The sequence below is a fragment of the Colias eurytheme genome, chromosome 11, assembly GCF_061535395.1.
Source record: "Colias eurytheme isolate Ceu_HAF_F1 chromosome 11, ilColEury1 Martin Lab GWU primary, whole genome shotgun sequence".
Taxonomy (NCBI): domain Eukaryota; kingdom Metazoa; phylum Arthropoda; class Insecta; order Lepidoptera; family Pieridae; genus Colias; species Colias eurytheme.
This window is the reverse complement of record NC_142990.1, coordinates 8665809-8686386: the sequence shown is the minus strand read 5'-3', so window position 1 is coordinate 8686386 and position 20578 is coordinate 8665809. Positions and strand designations below refer to the sequence as shown.

The window sequence follows — 20578 nt, the reverse complement described above, 5'->3', positions numbered from 1 at the left end:
TTATTTTAATTTTGCTCTAACAATCATAATTTTAATAGGTGCTATAACGGTAATGGGTAGCAGAAAATTTATGAATTAGATTCGGGGTTAAAAAGCTTTGGATGCAATATTTTCTCCTGGATAAATTGTAAAGGAATGTATGATGGAACAGCTAGAGACAGGTGCCTTAGTAAAAATGTTGGTTAAAGTTATTCAAACAAGATTTTCTTTATTCACAAGCTTGTTGGGACAACGACATCTTGAAGTATTTTTTGCTCCGGGATCTTTTATAAAGAGGTCTGAGAGCTTCTTCAGAGCTTAGGTTAGCTCTTTAAAAACTTTCATCACGACATTCTAGTGCTCCCTGCGTATAGTTGTTTAATATGTTTACATTAACTTACATAGCAAAATAAAACTCGTCATTTTTTGGTGTTTTATAATTCTCTGATAAATGTTTAATCGTACAACATTATTTTTTATATAAAATATAAAAAATAATGTAGTACCTACGTACGTATTAAATAGTTAAGAAGTCGAAATAATAAAAGGCTCCGAAACTTACCGGAGCTATTTTAACAGAATAGTGATGCGGTTTATTATATTGTCGGTTTTAGCTTTAATGGCTAATAAAATATTGTAGCTGCCCGAGTAATCATATTATAAACTGCACAGTGATGCGTGATCATCAACAGATAAAGGAGTAAAATGCGATTAGATTAAAAGACATTAAAAAATAATGGCATAGCGCCAAGATGGGTTGGCATAACAAGTCCATTAATGTACAAACTCAACGTTTACCAAATTTAAGAGTAGTTTTTTTTACTAGGTTGTTATGTATAATATATAACGTTGTTTATTTTTAAGAATAAAGTTTTGAAAGCGAGGAACACTATACTTCATCGAGAATAGCCAGCTATAAATAACTCAAAAACACAGTTTCTAGTTTCTACTGAGTCTATTGTGAAAACTTTCTCGAATTCGATAGGTCTATTAGGAAAATATACCGACGGTGACAATTTATAGTATGCCATAAAACATTTTCATATTTAAATGGATATACGCAATAATGTAATCGCTTGTTAAATTGAGCCCACGACGTTTGCGTACAATCGCATAAGATTAGCATTTTTGTCAAAGGCATTTTAGCTACACCTGTATCATGCCGTCACCGTACTAACTGAATTCCAATTACATAGTGTAATACGGCACACGGCTTACAAACGGATAAACGTAGGGCGAGCATTCAACGAGGTCATTACAAAGTAATAGGAATTTAGCACGACCAGGATTAGAAATATCGTACGTGACTTCTGAATACAGAATTGTCATAGGCGTACCTTAAATGTACGCGTTTTCGCAGCATTACCCACCTTTATCGATATGTCGTAAGCTATTGTGTCTGTGCCGTATCCTGTGAGTTATTCGATATGATTGTCTTCCCGGGTTATGTTGTCACGTTCAGTCCCGTAAGCGAGGGCGTCGGGTAGGTCACGCTTGTTGACTCAGAAGACGAGCGGTTGGCTTTGAGGTCCGCTGAAGCGTAGACATCCTCTACCGTTGTGGCTGCGACCGCAAACACTGTTCCAGACGTGCAAACCTGTTTTGGCGCATCATATCGCTCTGGGACATGTTCATTGAACATTGCTCCCACGTATTACATGCGTCGCGGAATCAATAATAAGTATCATATTCAAAAGAATTTAATTTGAATACTTTTAAATGACAGTTGAACAGTTATTTTTACGACGGAATATGAATTTTGATCTAATATGTAGTTACAGCACATTCGAATGGAACAACCATCCTTTAACCAAAAATACCAGAATTTCTTGGCGTTGCTTAGACTCCCTTCCGATACCAATTATTTTAACGGCTTCCAAGAAATTCTACGACCCATTAAATGTGATTATTTCTTAGAATAATTTTGATATCCGTAAATTCGAGGTACCTAATACTGGCTTAATTTTATTATGGTAATTTTAAGATCAAGCGTACAGATTTCGATTTTAGAAAAGCACCCAGATTTCATAATCCCACAGCAAGTGAACCGTATGACCCATGCTTCTTATATAAATAGGTCTTGCATGTTCGTAAAATCTGAGCCGTCATAAATCCTATAATTATACGGTGGATTAGTCATACCAAATAAATATTTGGGCGTGCAAGACACGTTTACACTTAGCGGGTCGTGATGTAAAAGAGTTATCATTGTACCATTGATAGCCTAGACCTGAAGTCTATTCTTAATTAAATACGTGGGTTGACATTTTCGGGTCACACTTGAGTCATTGATTAGGATCTGACATGCCATTGTTTTGCATTGAAACTTTCTCAAGTATTTCGGCAACAATTGGTACTGGAGCTTGAAAGTAACGTTAAGGTATGCAGCTGCAGGATGAAGCGGTAATTGGATACGGGATGTTAATGGGAATGCATTACTTTTGCGTATCGTCATTCGGCTGGGCATTGTATAGACACGATTCCTAGAAGCCGTCGTGTCAGACCTGATGACGACGCGCGCGCACTGCCAGGTGCGATCACGATCCTAATGTCGCTCGCCTGCACAAATGCATTTCACCGCCGTTATATCTCGCACTCGAACTCGATATACAAAAATAAACATTGTCGTTGATACTGCAATAAGTCTAGACTAAATATTTAGACTTGCTGATGATTGTTAAATGGTCGAATAGCGACCAAGACAAATGTCTTCATGTGTTCACAATGTATGCTATTGAAACTGAAGTAACAAAAGTCCTTGTTATCATTTACTTATTAAATGTTGTTAACCAATATGAAAAAATCTGTTTTATCATTAGGTTTATATCGTAATGAATTATTTTTGTAGGTACTCGGATAATACACATTATTATTTAAAATATAGTTGCATAGTTGGTGAGTAGAGTAGATAATAATGTCAATAGTAAAAAAACAGAGTGTAGTTTACTTGCAAGGTTTAAAAGCTAGTATCCAGTGCAAGCAATTGCTGTTCCAGGAAATATAAAACTGACTAGACTCGAGAATTATAGTTTGTTTAAAATTGCTACAAAATACAAGAGCAGTAATTTGGAGTGAGCTATCGACGCCTCCATTATGCGTGGAAATTATCGCGTAAATTACAGTCACTGGCGGGGACGTGATGTTCCGTCAGTAACAAGTGCAATAGTAAATTGTAATGCGGACAGCATGTATCCGTTGGACATGCTCCGAGTTTGCAACCGATTTATTCCCTTGCAAGGGGCCCGTACTGCAGAAGCATGCGAATTATGATTCACCGCGATAAGGAAAATTGACGAATCGATTGATAAATCCGGGTTGCGTAGAAAAGATATTATTTTTCAATTTTGAGGTATACTGACAATACAAAGGAGGGATCTCATTGTTATTTTTCGAACCAATTTGGACACATCAAAATATTACTATAATTAATTAAATTATTTATAAAACTCGTATAAGGAAAGTTGACTGACATAACCACCACTACAAACGACGTGATAAACGATTTGTGATACGTTTAAGACAGATTAAAGTAATTCTTTAGGATTATTTCGTGGTGATTCCGTTAGCTTTTATAACGTATCGGACAAATGTCAAAGGAAGATAAACCAAATTAATTTTACAGTCTTCTACTTGGAACATTTCCAATGGATCACGGACGATTATCCTATACGTGTTTTTGAAGCTCGCTTGTTTGTAGATAAGGTGGTTTTCAGTGTTCGTCATATGCCGTTCGATGGCATTTCACTAAAATTTATTCATACCTCGCTATTGTTACATCTTGCACTGCACGCAAGAACTTTTAGAAAACGCGGACGCATACAACACTCGCTGTTATTTCCCTCTTGTTAAATGCTTCCAGAATTGAATGCTAGATCGTGACGAATGAAAGCGTATACTGAGAAAACAATGCCGACAGCGGTCTTGTCTGTTTCGGATGGGACAAGAAAAGTCGAAAGCGACATCCCGCGGTGATTTTGACCACATGCTCTGACAACCCGTTAGGCGCATGGGTGGCAATGTTTCTCAAACGCCTTACTATTGTTTGTCCTCATTACCGTATACACAAATACAAGACACTTTCAAATCAGTCCAATATATCGGTACTCGGTAATGAATTCATACTCAATTTTATGGTAATGTATCAATTTATTTTTGAGAACACGTTGATGGTGTGCAGGTTTAACCAGAATTTTATAGGAATACCTACATGTGACGAGTTATTTTTTTTTTGGCGTGGGTTTAAACAGCGCCTCTTAAATTGACAGACGCCGACAATTTATTTATTCATTTATAGACGTTTATTGATGAATTTGTATGTAAAAATATGTGCGAGGCATGTTATTTATTTTATTGAGTTGCATTTTTACAAATAAAGCTATATATCTTCAATGACTCTATGATAATAAATGAACCAACTGTATTTTGAAATAAGTTTCTAAAACTTAAATTTTAATATCTGTTTACATAGACTAAGCTAACTTCCACCGTTAAGATATAAGTATGAACACACCCATGTATCCGTGAGTAGGAACAGCAGATGCCTTAATATACCGTAAGAAATTATACAGTCCGTTTTCTTTCTTCAAAGGAATAATGTTTAGAAAAGATGCAAGTTATTAACCTTTAGGCCGTTTACATTATTCTTGAACAGTTAGCGCGGTGAGGTGTTTGCATACCGAGTGACAATGAGTGAAAAGGCGAAGGACAATCGTGCCTCAGCCGCTCGCATGCAAATGTGATGGGACATGCTCTAGCTACAAGTATGAACAATACCTATAGGGTGCGGCCACGGCTATTAGACAAACACCGCATAACTCAAATACATAAGGCGAATCTATCTCTTAAATAGAGCTATGAACTTTCTTCTTGTTTGTTTCGGCTAGTCCTTGTTCCAGTTTGATGTCTAATTTCGAATTTAAATAAATTGGCTAAACAGACGTTGCGATCTGTATGCAGTTGAACATGAGAACAAATAAACAAAATTGTATATAAATTTAAAAACTCATTACGTCACGTTTAAAACTGTTTAAGATAATCTTTATATATTTATAATGTTCTAAATGGTAGTATAAAATGTCTCGCAATAGCTGTTATGCTTATTATGTGTCCGACGATGTTATCAAATCTTATAAAATCCATTAAATGTTCATATACACTGTGTATTTTGATAGCATAATTACATAAATCAATTATGATTACATTAGAGAACGCGACATGTGTGGTCTCATTAGAAATGTAGAGACTACAGTCCAGAAACGGACTCGCTACTAAAATGTGACACCTTACGTGTTATTCAAATTAGCCTCCAATTTCAAGTCGCATCCCGAAAGTGTGGACACAGAAGAAAGGTGATTTATTGTTATTTCTCGGATGAAATTGTATCTTGTTCCGGCGCGATCGGAGCGGCACGTGCGGTGGATATTCAAATCGTTTAAACCGCGGTGAATCAATCTTCCCGGTTGTGACGTTATCTGCAATCAGAGCCCACATGGTATAACGAGGAAAGACTATTCTACGATCACTCAGCGTGTCGTGATCTCGAGTGAAATATATGCAATTAATCGTTATTTAATTAGACGATACTTGTATGCGATCGGACCACATGATTAGCGATGTTTCGGTAAATCGCTTGGGGCTGTGCTTCTATTGTTGTCGTAATGGATCTTGTTCATTGTCTTGTTCTGTAACTGTTCATTTGAAATGGTCCATGGGAATGAAAAAGAGAGTTTGCTTAGCGAGTTTTGATGTTTACGTAGGGAGCGAAAGAAAGACTCATACTAATACTTTTACCAGGGTCATAAATTTAAAATTTCAGACGTAGGGAACTAAAATCACATAGCTTTAAGGATTTAAATGAGATTCTTAAAAGTTAGGTTTTTCAGATTATTCTTCTCATTTACTAAACATGGAAACATGTTGGTACCCTGTGAGTTTTTTAATTAATTTTTCATTTAAACATGGCGCATACTGCAGTTTGGATATAAAGACTATATTACTGATAATAAATATAATGGTAATGATCTTGAGAAATTGTCTATTACAGTTTAAAGTTTCATAATTCATCTTGATTTTACACCTTCAACTTGAGTGCACTATTATGATATTCACGATCATTCGTCAAAATACACACCCACTTCAATATTCAGACGATAATGATCTTGAAATCCGCGTAGGCTGTGTTTATTAGTTAATAGGTCTGTCTTATTGTAGACCGCTCTGTCTTGGTTGCACTAATGAAAGGTCTTCATAAATATTAAAACGGTTTTATGGGTTTATGTATCCGTCGTTAAATGAACATTTCAATGCTGATTCTCATTTTTATACATTCTCTGTTTTTTGTTAACATCGATACAAAATATTTCAAAAAAATCACTAATGAAATCTAAGGGTTAAGTGTATCATAAAATATATTTAAACTGTAAACAGAGCTTTGGACTAGTTGCAGTGGTAATAACGTGGTCCAATAAAATAAATAATCTAGGTCGGCCAGAGTTCAGAAGGCTATAAATGAACTAGTATATTTATTCCATCAATCTAAGATTATATTAAATTCATATCGGTCTCTGTACTCAACATAGAGATTTTGTATTCAGGGAAGGTTATAAACACGATATATAAGCACAATTCAATAGATTAATTTCTTTAATATACTAAGCGAGAAGAAAATTTGATACTGAAATTTCATAACTCACTCTCAAATACTTAGTAACGATGTAGTTGCAAATCGTAACAAGATTGTCAATAAACAGCGAGCATCTTCACACGATGCAGTCGTTGAAAAGCTTATGTAATGTTGCGTAACATCACATGCGGGTTATTTCAACGACTACGCATCTCTTGTAGTTTGTATTAACATTTAACAATTGTTGTTATTAAGGTTTCACTTTTCTTCCCGTTTCGTTAGTGTCTATACTAGTTGATAAGTTCTATTGTCAGAGAACTTTCTTAAAAGCTACAAAGCACGTCATTAAAGTTTATCTACTTACCTATATTTGGATTATAATAGTTTCTTTGGATATATTATCATAATTATACAGTTAAAAACGTTGTAATGTATAGCAGCGATATTTTGTAAACAAGAAGTATCAGATGAATATTTATTACCTTTGAATCATATGTTTTATGCGTAATATTTTCACGTATACTTCAAAGTAGTAATAAATAATTTGGAAAATCCAAAAGTGCACGCCTCATAATTTTTTTTTAATAAATATTTATTAATTATTATTTTTGTTTATTTAATAACAATTAAACCACATCGAATCAGACCCTGAAAAATGAAAGGGTTCTATTCCTGAGCATACTCAAGCGTAAGAGAAAAAAAAAGACTCGATTAGTAAAGTATTTCGGTCGCTATCGTGTTAACAAGAAAAAGGATCCGCACATACAGACACACGGACGTCCAATACAGAACTTTTTTAAACTGTTTTTTAACTAGTTTAAATAACAAAAATGACATCAAAAATATCATGAACGTTAAAAATAGTGTTTTTTCTTAATATGTGTGTGTATGTATTATCTTACAAGTGCAATGTATGATACATAAAGACATTTTAAGTTTGAAAAATCAGATGTTTTTCGCGAAGTGACAGTAGTACCCACCTCAACGCTTCGCTTATGAGGCGTGCAAAAGTAATAGGTAGTTTTCAAGGTAATGTGAAATGAACATTTGACTGTGAACAGTAGCTACATATTGATATAACATCAATCGTTTCAACATGTTACATCCATTAATTGAATCCCTATTTGCCTACAAGTGAAACCAAGTTAGGTAATTTGTTACTCAATCGTATCTTTGTAATGATTAAAATGCCCTGGATTTAAGTCATTCCGTTAGTGTTAGATGCTTCGAATGGCTTCCGAGTTGAGAAATAAAAGAATATTGCAATATTCGTTTGTATCGAAAGCTCTCTATATGGATTATGTAAGTTCAACATCAACCTGTTGTCCCATAATTTATGATGTACGTTTTTGGTATTAATATTATAATATTCATTATTCGGTATAAGGATATGTTCTTGACCCCTATGCTAATGGATTCACAACCATATGAGACGTAGAACTTCGAAATAAAATTCGTATAACTTATCCGGTTAATAGTCGATAAATTGTCACCAAAATTTTCAAATAACAAATGTTGCGGTCTGTTAAATATCCATAAATCTAATATTTGAAAATCCATTTAGCCAATTGTCGATATATAAATGTTTACCCGCAGGGTTATCACTTGTCTCTTCTTTAATATATCACACCCACTTATGGACAATAAATTGCTTAAAATAAAATATATCTATAATGATGATGTTTGTGCGGAAGCTGTGTCAGCGTTTATTTCTATGAGGGTATTGACAAGAGGGTTGCTAGAGCATTCATCCCAATGAATGTATATGTTTATTGTTTATTGATTTGCTCAAATGAACTTGTTATATGTTTTGTTTAATCTCATATATAAGAAATAATTTTATTGACTGACTCAATAAATTCGAAGAAATTAAAGATTTTTAACGCGATTTATTCATTATATTACTTTCCCTACGTTTCTCCCTGCAAAGTGTGCGAAACGTCGGGAAAACAATAAACTGAATAAATCGCGTTTAAAATCCGTTAAAAATCTTCAATTTCCAAATTCGAAGAAGTTTTCACTAAACATTTATTTATTGAGATGTTATACAATAATTTATCATAACCACACCTTATAATAGCCTAGCAAGAGAACCAGAGCCTCATATTCAATTTTGTATAATCTAAAGGTGAAATAAAGATTTTTTTTTTTTTTTTTTTTTTAATGCTTAAACCATAAATATATGCAGGCGCCACGATTTATTTATCGCAACAATGACCGTATCTCTCAAATCTCAATCTACGTTCATCCCATTGTGCGACTGACACGCGATTGCAGTTAACACTATTACACATTTAGTTTGAACAACAAAAAGAATCAAGTTTCGTTTTTTTTCAGGCAGAGCTTGTGGATATGAGGGCAGAGTTAGTACAGACCCGGGCTGCCTCAGCTGGTAATCTCTATTATACTTTGTAAATAACTATTATGCTAGTTGCTCGTGTGTCTATTATCTGATCAGATTGCATCGCCGGTCAATAATTGGGACAAATAACTGATCCTAAATGTGAGATTAGTTTGTGGTAACGGCTTTTCGCTTTACTTAAAATGTTGGTGTTACTCAAATATAATATGTAGTTTTTGTAGCATGCAATTTGATATTATACGATATGATTTGGGCTTTTAAATTAAGATTTATATCTGCATGTTTCATGAACATCCTTTTCCGTCGTTTTTACTGTTCTCAATGATGCCAAAGCTTCGTGTAATTATATGTGTATTATTATTTTATTACTGCTTTAACCTAGATATAAGCAATTTTGCGATATAATCAAAGCAAATTATTTTCTAATACCTGTGATTTATTTCGCATTGAAATTAGGGCAGTTGAAAATGTCTTGATCATTGACTAAAACGTCAAGTCACGAAAAGTTTTTTTTTTGACCTAGCTATACGTTAAAATTATATTCAATTATTATATCATTTAATAAACTATATTGACAATGAGTCGTGTCGATACTGGTGTTAAATCTAAGGTCTTGAAAAATGAAATTAATATAACTATAATAAAATGGAAAAACGTATAAGAAATTTTGTAAAACAATAGACACAAAACTCTACATCTATTTAATTGCCTTAGTCTAAGCACCTACACACCAGAAAAGCATTTTAATATTAGTTTATATAACAAAGGGCGATAAAGTTTTCCAAATTTCGTATTATGTTCAAATAAATATAATTTGAATTTGAAAATATAAAAATCCGCTTGCGTCACTTCAAAATCATCGCATGCGTATCTACGTAGTTTAAAGCTGCCATGACATTCAAGTTCAGTGCATATGGATATTCTATTTATACCAATTTTGATCCAGGAGGCTGTCAAGAGAGCGGCGACATGGCCGGCAACGTGCCCGAGGCGGCGCGCGCGCGGGCTGAGGCGGGCCAGCTCGCGCGCGAGAACGCAACCCTCAGAGAGACTGTGCTCGCCTTACATTCTGAACTGTTTGGTGCTAGGTTAGCGAATTTGTATACATAATAACTTAACTAAGACTATAAAATGTATGATTAAGCATACGAATGTAACTAGAGTCATTTGATTTGTATGTGGGTAGTCTTCAAAAACTTTATACAAATACCTATCCTACACATAGGTGTAACAAATTACCTATAGAGGTAATTTGTTAAAAAAATATTAATTATAAATGGAGTCATTGTCATTTATCTGTTGTATAATATGGTTTTCAGATTAGCTACGAAATACTTAGATAAAGAGTTAGCTGGTCGGATACAGCAGTTGCAGCTGCTGGGCAGCGACATGCGTGCTGAGTTGCGGGATTCTCTTTGGGCGCAGGTAAAATATTTCACTCTACAATTATCGTTGTTTCTTGCTCTTTTAACTTTTAAAACAGTGAATTTTGTGCATATAGATTCAGTATTCGATTGAAAGAAATTAATTAGCTGTGATCCTTTTGCATGTGTCTGTATGTGTGGTGTGTGCAGGTAGAGGCGGAGATCCTGCTGCAGCTACAAAATACCCTAGAACGTATCCGCTGATACGTGTGCGTGTGTGTGCGTCTCTTGTTAGTTATGTGTATGTGTGGTGTACACAGGTAGAGGCGTAGATCCTGTTACAGACGTTCGTGCGTGTCCGTGTCTAAGTGTGTATATCGTCCGTGTATAAGTGTGTATGTGTATGTGGTGTTTGACATGGTTGTATGTGTGGAGTGTGCAGGTGGAGGCGGAGATCCTGCTGCAGCGGCACAAGACGCTGGTGCGCGTGTGCCGCGGCACGTCCCCGCGGCCGGCGCGGCCCGCGTCCCCGCAGCGCGCGCGCCCGCGCACCGTGCGCGTGCGCCGCTCGCCGCACCTCGGCCTCGGCATCTCTGTCACCGTGAGTATACATTATAATCCCGCACACACACATAATAGCACGGGTCGCATTATTTTTTTGCTTTTCAACGTTTTATCTAAACAAAAAAAGACGGGTTGCACTCCGGGAGTGCCGGCAGAAGTGAAAACTTGATCCGTTGAGCATGTTTGATATTTTGGAATGGTATCCGTCTTACGCTTTTTCGATCAGGTCACGTGTCCTGATGCGAGTTTAAGATTTTATACCCATTACAGAAAAAGTGCTCAACGCCACTAAAGAAGTTTTCACTTCAAAATTTATTAAAATCAATTCAGCCAATTTGAGGTATAAGTGGTGTAACTAAACTATAGATAAAAGATGTACACAATTGTTAATTATTGAGTTTCCTATTGTTAAAAATATTTTTTGAACTTAATCTATAATGACCGATAAACAGAAACGTTCTGTAAATTTTGGCACAAATGTAAAATATTTCATATTTTTATCAAATTTTGAAATGAATGCATATTTTCTTTGTTTTGTGATTTTGTATACTTACGCATATTTAGGTTAAAGAAATCGTCACAAATGTTTTGAAATTCGCTAAAACATGATCCAACTGTCAGACGACATCGTTTTACTAAAACAATATCACTGAAATACCGCATTTTAAGTTGACCCTAAAATAGAAATAGCATTGAAAACAAAACTTTTCTCTATTATCTTTGTAAATGAGAAATATACACAATGTTTCTATATTTACGTTCGTGTAACGTTCTCTTCGGCTGTATCACATAATAGTGGCGAAACTATCGAAAATCTTTTTAAAAGACCGACACAAAGCTGACAAAAAAATATGCCATTGTTATAGCTCTACTACACTCACAATTCCTATACAGGGTGGTAGAGAGCACGGTGTACCGATCCTCATATCGGAATTGGAAGCAGGTGGCCCGGCAGCTCTCACAGGACAGCTTTATGTGGGAGACGCTATACTTGCAATCAATGATGTTGATCTCACGCAGGTACGTAGAATTTAGTGGTCCTTCGAGCCGGATTTGACATGTGAAATGATAATTGTGATAGTTTTATTTGGTATTTCATTTGTTTGATGAGTAAGTCTTAGTAAATTATGTGTTAGTTAATACATAAATTATATGCCTCCCTTCATATCTTTTAAGGAGGAGGATAGCTCATTATTTTTTTTAGATTAGGGTTTTTTACTCCGTAATTTACCTTCTTTTTTTCCAGTCTATTGTCGATTGATATCGATTGTTAAGAAATTGAATAGGTAATATTATTATGTTTTTGTTATAAATATTTCCAGGCATGCCATAAAGAGGCTGTCCAAGCGCTACAGAGTGTGAAAGGTGACTGCGCGTTGTGCGTACAGTATATCGCTACTGACGACGACGATAGACTCTCTGAAGACAATTACAGGTGCGTTTTAGTAGTTTTATTTACTGTAATTGGTACGTTCTACACACGTAGAGATAAATGATATATGTAATAATTATAGGTGACATACTTTTTTCTTAAATCAACTAGAGTTTTTACCAGCTGATTAGTATTTTTTTAACGAGGAGTTATCTTAAACTGTTTATAATTTAAAATTGCAGGTTTCCACTGTATCCCGAAGATGGCGAGGATTATTGTGAGGAGCGAGACGGGTCGGGCGTGACTCCCACCGCGCCCAGAACACCGGAGTATAATAATAGGTTAGATATTTTGTTGTCATTGGTGAACTAACTTACAGACCGCGTTTTTATACGCGAAACAGATAAATAAATCTTCCAATTGATAGAGATGATGTGATGAATTAAGGGCCGATTTTTCAATCCATAGTTAAAACTTATCCGCCCAATAAAGTATTACACGATAATATTAAAATGTCACGTAAACTGTCAAATACAGGCAATTAGAATACGTTTTTAAAATGGTAGTATTATATATTATTCGACGAATAAGTATTAACCAAGGATTGAAAAATTAGCTCTAAATGAATTAAACGAAATTACAACATCACACTGTACCAAATAATATCAAACAATCCAAATGACTTTTTTAAAAATATTTTTTTTTAATCTTATAACAATATTACCTGAAATAAATTAATTACCGTGCTTAAATTTATTTGTCGTATTGAACATTAGACACAATAATAAAACATGAAAATCCCAAATACAAATGTTTTTCCTTTCAGATGCGACTCAGAGGACCGCTCGTGCAGCGAGAGCGAGTCCCGCTACGACGTATACAAGCATTCCCCGCGGCCCGCCCTGCCCCCCGCATACACCTACCCTCTACATCCTACACACAAACACCCTATGCTTAATGCACACACACACCCCGCACCCTACCCGGATTATAATAATATTAACAATAATCTCAATATACTGGACATGGACGATGATTCGATCAAGATTGAAGCTAGATTGGAGGTGAGTTTGTTGTGTTAATTATATTAGTTTGTTTGGATAGACGTAAAATAAATGTATTTTGTTAATTGTTTTTGTTATGAAGTCAGCCCCCCTAGTCAAGTGGCTTTCTGTTAACGTAGCGTTCAATAGAATAGACTACGAATGTATGAGATTGACGTAAGCTGTAGATACGTTTATCGTATCGTCCACTTGACTAGGGGGGCTGTTCTCCTAAAAGTGTTTTATATTAATAAAGTACAATTTCTTTTGATATGAAAAGACAATAACGACATAATACATTTTCATTAGTTAACCAAGCCTTTCTTGCATTTTTAAGCGTCTCAATAAATTTTTTTGTGCTGATGATGACTTTTGCGTTACTTTGGGATCACAACCCTCGTACATCACAGTTATTTTGGCATTTAACACATGCCCTGTTTCAGATGGTGAAACTAGACGAGCCAGATGTGGACAATAATCGCAAGTACGCGTCCCCTGTACGTGTTCCCGCGGCACCAACACCAAGTGTCCCAGCGGCACCAACACAAAGTATCCCAGCGGTACCAACACAAAGTATCCCAGCGGTACCAACACAAAGTGTCCCAGCGGCACCAACACCAAATATCCCCATTCAAAATATACCAGTACCTAGTATCCCTGTTCCAATAGTCCCTGCAACAATGGTGCCGGCGTCTCCAAGGCAGAACTCGTCGCCTCGCTCCACGCCGGTGCATTTAGCAAGGACTACGCTGAAGAAGAAGCGGAAAGCTCAGGTGAGTCAGAAAAAGCTATTTATTTATTTATTGCCATCCTCATTCCATCATTCCATCTATATATATATATACATATAATGAAACTCGTTTTCCTTGGTCACGGCATCACGCGTGAACAGGTGGACCGAATTCGATAATTCTTTTTTTATTATATTCCTTGAAGTACGAGGATGTTTGCCGGATGGAAGCCGGGGCGGACCGCTAGTTAATATATATACCATTCCAAGGATAAAAGTTATGATCTACATATTACTTGAATGACTTGTGTACTACTAGGACTTGGCGTGTGTTCAGCTCATAAAAAACTGTATTTTAGATAGAATGCAATAAGTTCTATAATCATAAGTCTAACCAATTGTAACACTGTTAAAGAGTAGTAAATGATATTAGTCGACACTTTCAATATTTTCATGCTTTTCCCCAGGACTGGCGCACGAAAGGCGCGTACAGTGCGGTCTCAATAGATGGCATATCGTCTGACGAGCCAGCTGGCGGCACAGTGACTGGCCCCACGGCACGGGGCGGGGCCGGTGAGGTGACGCTGGCACGGGATTGGCGCACGCGTGGCACGTATACTGCATTGCAACACGCGCCTTCGTCGGATGATGACTTGCTTGATGTAGTGAGGAGCGGTAAGTAACGTTAAAAGTAGTAAAAAAGAGTCAATAGACGATCTATCATTAGGTTAACTAGACAGCAGTACGTGCGAGGGGCGGCATTGCAACACACGCCCTTATGATGAGTTATGACGTGCTGCGAGATAGTTTATTGTTACAGTACGATTCAAACTTAATGGCGGTTTGGAAGTTAGCAGCGAATACCTGTGCGCGCAGGTATCCGACCCTTAATAGACCGGACTCTCAGTGGAGTTTCGCAATAATAATTTAAAAAATATATTCATGAGTTTTCAATCTATAGTGGTTTAAAGTTAACTCAAAAATGGACCATTTTCGTAAATTTTCTAAAAAATCTTAGAGAAAGTGTAAGAAATGTATATAGTATGCTATATATTCGTGATCTACTCAATGAGTTCTTTCATTTGATACCCCACACGGCATGTTTTGGAAATTTTTATTTTTTTCTTTGTATGCCATATTTAATTACCGGGGTGCGGGCAGGGGGACCACAAAACTGGTTGGCAACATCTGTCTATAGGATGTCTGGGATCTATACAATATATATCAGAAGTCAGATTTAGGTCCGCGATTTTTGCAAACGAACATCTCCTTGGAGCCTGCTCTATAACGTTGCGGTAATATCTAAAATTGTTTTCTGCGCATCAGATGGTTTGATGTTCCGAGCCGCCATTAAGTTCGAATCGTACTGTACGTATAGTAGTATCCATGAATACAGAATAGTGAAAGTTTCCCTTGTGAAGGCGATTTTAGAATTTTAGTAAAATTATAAAAGGTTGTACAGCTTGATGCATTGTTTTTGTTAATTATAATGTAATCTATTATTATTTGTTTGCACAGATGAAGTAATCAAGAACGGATCTGTATTACCTAAAGTGCCAGCACCGGCTGAAAAGGAAACTATTATATCATTAACACCGACAACAACCACGGTGGTCCCAGAAAAAGCTTCACCGCCAGCAATAAACTCGATGCAGTCGACATCAGCTCCAATGCTGACGTCAGCTGCAACGTCGACGTCCGCCGCAACGATGACGTCATCGATGACGTCAGCGGCAACAACAGCGTCGGTGACCACGCCGACGTTGATTGTGACGTCATCAGCGGATCTGTCGACGTCAGCGGTACAAACCACGACGATTCGACGTCAATCCGCGCTTGCGTCTCCGTTGAGCGTTGATTGGAAATCGAACAAGTTGAACGGTGATACAAAGTCGAGGAAGGAGATTAAAAACTTTAGGTAATGTGTCCTTAATTTTTATTTTAATCAGTTTATTTTATAAAATTTTTGTTCATATTGATTCAATATTTGAATTAACCACAATTCAGTAATGACAAATCCGTTAATTTATTTCTCGAATTAAACTCGAACCATTAAAACATTATACCCACGGGTTTCACAACTATTGATATTATTCAGAATGTAAATACTAGAGTCTATATTCTAAACCTATAGAGTAGAGTAGTTTAAAGCAATAATCCATATAATACTAGCCGTTCGCCACCGTTGTATTTTTTTTTTTCTTAAAAATTTTAGGGATAATCAGTAATTACATATTATTGTACTTCTCCTGGTTCTAAGCTACCTCCACACCAGACAATTTTCAGCCAAATCATTTTCTTGAGTTATAAATAGTGTAACAGGCACGACTTTCTTTTATATTCTATTATAACAGGATAGGGTCAGCCCGTCGTGTGGAAGCGTGCTCGCTGCTGAACGGCGACGGAGACCCCGACTTCGGCACGCCGGTGTGATTCCGCGCCACAACACAAAGAATCTCTGCGTTTTCGCTTACATCGCTCACATTGGCGAGATAGCTCCAACCAGTTATGCAGAAGTGATCTCACCCACGGCCACGCTCACATTCCAAATTATCCTTAAATTGCAGTAGAAACAAAAATAGACTCGAAAATTGGCTTTGCTAATGGCTGCCAATTTTTTTACAAAGCGTTTTATTATTAACTAGCGACCCGCCCCGGCTTCGCACGGGTGCAATGCTGATACTAAATACACTACAGAAAATGTGAACGTTGTATATAAAAACATAGCGGCCCGCTCTGGCTTCGCACGGGTATAAAATAGATAGCCGGTACCGCCGCAAATGCTACGTCCCGCAATTTTTAAATCTGTAATATCTTCGAAAATATTCACTTAAATCATACGGTGTAAAGGGCCATATAGATCTATATTAAATGAACAATGTATTCAAGGTATTTAATTGGTTAAGGATTAATGCTGTATTGGTTAAAATCGCATCGAAAATTAGCCATTATTTGTCGTAAAAAGTAAATGACAAAAAAAAGTTATTGTGGGTTATCCTTAAGAGATAGACATATACCATCGCGGACTTTTCTGTAGACCTTTTCAATGTGTACAATACTTAGTACATTATTTTGATAAAACTCGTAGGGTTCAGCCTGCGTTTGCAATGTAAGCGGAAAAAATGTAATTTTTTACGACATCACATTAGAAACCTCAAAAATAACAGTACTTCTCCACTATTTAATGGATTATTTATTATTTATTTATTTCTAAAAGGTACCTTACAGCTAAACATAAATTAAATAGAACATTATACAATACTATACGCCAATTACAAGGTACACCAATAACAATACGATACAGTGTGTGAGCAAAAAAGAAAACATAAAAGATACAGTACTAATAATAAACAAATCCTATATTACAATTAAGTATAAAGGTAACATTATGTATGTGTGAGTGAAAGTGAAGTGTATGTGTATGTGTGTGTGTGTGTGTGTGTGTGTGTGCATGTGTGTGTGTTATTAGTGATTTTCATTACAATTTTGGTCAATAAGCTGTAGTATTACTTTTTAAACTTCGTGCGAGATAATTGAAAGGGATCAGCCGAGGAGAATTTATTATTATAATTATTCGGAAGTCTCAGAAAGGTTGAATGTTTGAGATAATTAGTAGAGGCTGCTGGCACACTAAAGAGAGGCGTATGACGAGTACGTTGTGATGGCACACGATACTGTAAGTATTCTAAAGCAACAGGAAAATCAAAGTTATTATTGACAAAATCATACAATAGCATAAGGTCGATTACGTCTCTACGATCCTCTAAGGTATTTATTTTATAGTGAGAACAAGCTTGTGAATAGGTCAAGTCATATTGTTTATTTTTATAGTTCATTTTATTTACAAATACCTTTTGAATCTTTTCCAATTTTATTATATGGCATTTATAGCTAGGTCGCCAGATGACGCTAGCGAACTCAAGAATACTGCGTACATAAGCATAGTACAGAACTTTCAAACATGCCAAATGATTAAAGGGTTCAGCTTGTCTCAAAACAAATCCTAAATTTTTATAGGCTTTTTGAGAAATAAATTCAATGTGCATGCGGTAACTAAGTTTGTCGTCGAGGATCACACCTAGGTCCCTTACTGACGTAACGGATGGAATAATTTCGTTGCTAATTTTATAGTCAAAACGTATAATTTTAGTAGCCTTATTTCGAGAAAAAGTTATTTTTTGGCATTTATTTATGTTTACTGATATTTTATTTAATTTATAATAATCGGTAAGCCTATTGAGATCGTCCTGAAGTAAGAGGCAATCCTGAGGGGTCGTGATTTTTCTAAAAATTTTCTTGTCATCAGCATAAAGCAGAAATTTTGAATTTTTAAAACAAGTATCAATATCAAATAAATAAATATTATACAATAAGGGACCGAGGTGCGATCCTTGGGGGACTCCGGAAGTACGACTCCAACCACCTGAGGAGATTCCCTCTGATGCCAACCGCGTAAAGCTTGCGAATTAATATATTGTAACTGACTCTGTCGAAAGCCTTCTCAAAATCTGTATAAAGCACGTCGACCTGCGCTCTTTCATTCATGCTACGATGTTATTATACATATAAACCTTCCTCTTGAATCACTCTATCTATTAAAAAAAACCGCATCAAAATCCGTTGCGTAGTTTCAAAGATTTAACCTTTCAGCGGTCGCACCCTTGCGCCGAACACAAGCAGTCGCGCGCGGTCTGTGATTCCGCAAATTTAAGTGTCTCGTTTGGGAAAACAAATGAATATTTTGACTTATTGTATAGCATATGATTAAAAAGAGGTCTTAAACATGTGAAATAAAATAAAAACAACTTAATTACTCATTACTTCTTTTATTTGTACTTAATAGAACAAAGGTCTATAAAAACTCAAAATTTTTGACTCTGGGTGGAAATCACCGTTATAAATCAACATTAAACAAAACAAAATGCAATTCTTTTTTACAATTAACAACTTATAAACTTGACTATAGTTATCTTAGAAATAAATCACATTCATCATCAATTGGCACTGTGTAATAGGAACTATAAAATGACATCTATTTTTGAGATCATTTTACGTTTCGTTCTAGAATAATCTAAATTATAATAAAATGAAATAAAGAAAAATTACCTAAAAACTACTAATTTTTGTTTAGAATAACTATAATAAACTATTCGTCATTAGTGTCCATAATATCTACTGGAAATGAACATTCTCGGCATATAACAATCACATGTTCTAGACACATGTGTTTTCCACATTTGAAACAACTATAGGTACTCTGTTTTGCGGTTCTTTTTCCTATCGCAATAGTAACAACGACCTGCGACACGTAAAACTTGGTTTGAAGACGATCCTCCTTGGTCATTTTCAGAAATATTTATATCGGATTCGGTTTAATTGCATTGGATTGTTCTGGAACACAATCGGTCGCGCGCGGAATCTGAGACCGCAAACACAAATAAGAAAGCACGTGTACATGTGACGAATGTCACAGGGCTACTGAGAGGTGCTACCTCACCCCCTCGAAGGTATCACGGAAGCGCAAGCGTCTATTGTTTACAGTTTCAGTATATTGACTAAAACAAGTTCGTTGCGGACTCAGAGACCGCGCGCGACCGCTGGAAGGTTAAGCGTACAAAGGGACATAGGGACATAGGGACAGGGAAAGCGACTTTGTTTTATACTACGTAGTGATAAGCGGGTTGGATCACTTTTACATAACAGTGGCATTTGGTTTGACACGCTGTTTCGATAAATTAAGCTTCAGCCGCGAATTGGCCGCTTCTTATTGTTAATGTTATACCCCGGATGCACTATGCGGCTAAAAATGAAATTCGGATTAATCATTGCAAAGTATTTTCTCGAGCTTTAAAATTGGATTGATTCGTAAATACGCTTATGACTAGTCTTGTTTGCATATTACATAATATTCGAGACTAGCTCATGTTGGATAAAAATACGCTACATTCGAAGTATATCTGAATGCCAAATCGGTTCAGACATTTATTCGCGATTTACACTCAAAGAGAGATTGAGAAGCTTTGTTAAATATTTAAAATTGGCTAAAAAAACGCACAAAATAAAAATTCGTGTATTTTTATAAGTCATTGTGCATCTGGGGTTTTCATTGCGTATACACGTGACATTGAAGTACTTGTGTTTCAGTGTTTAAGAGATCATAATGTCTATTTGTAGCAGCATTTTATTACAATGCATGCTACGCTTTAAAACATTCTTAAATTATTAGTTATTTTTTTATTTAACGGACTGATCATTGGTTTTAAATGTATACAATAAGCAAAAAGACTTATAGGATATATTTTTTATTAATCGTCATATCCTACTGTTGTATTTATACGCTAATGAAATTAAACAAAATTCTATGATAATTTTTTCGCTAAATTTGTACTCGTAAGTTGGTGAGATCGAAAAAAACGTTACCTTTAATAGAAAATATATGCAATTTTAGTATGTAAATCTAAAATTAATCGTAGTTGCTACTTGCTAGTTAATGTTCGTGAAATATATTTTCATTAAATGGTGCGCCCACACTGGCGTGTCGA

The 20578-nt window shown here is 35.9% G+C and overlaps 1 protein-coding gene across 2 annotated transcripts in view; it reads left to right on the top strand.

Moving 5' to 3' along the window:
• LOC149904757 (uncharacterized) overlaps positions 1–16677 on the top strand; it is a 41757-nt gene extending 25080 nt beyond the window's left edge. The window contains exons 3-14 of one of the 2 annotated variants that reach the window (XM_090106975.1): positions 8939–8993; positions 9910–10051; positions 10283–10388; positions 10770–10928; positions 11786–11911; positions 12214–12326; positions 12506–12604; positions 13090–13327; positions 13750–14079; positions 14504–14711; positions 15555–15954; positions 16391–16677. In XM_090106975.1, coding sequence (XP_089963101.1) covers positions 8939–8993; positions 9910–10051; positions 10283–10388; positions 10770–10928; positions 11786–11911; positions 12214–12326; positions 12506–12604; positions 13090–13327; positions 13750–14079; positions 14504–14711; positions 15555–15954; positions 16391–16469 — 2055 coding nt within the window. In that variant the 3' untranslated portion in view covers positions 16470–16677. The remainder of the gene's footprint in view (positions 1–8938; positions 8994–9909; positions 10052–10282; positions 10389–10769; positions 10929–11785; positions 11912–12213; positions 12327–12505; positions 12605–13089; positions 13328–13749; positions 14080–14503; positions 14712–15554; positions 15955–16390) is intronic. The other variant, XM_090106976.1, reaches the window with a different exon arrangement.
• The last annotated feature ends 3901 nt before the right edge of the window (positions 16678–20578 follow it).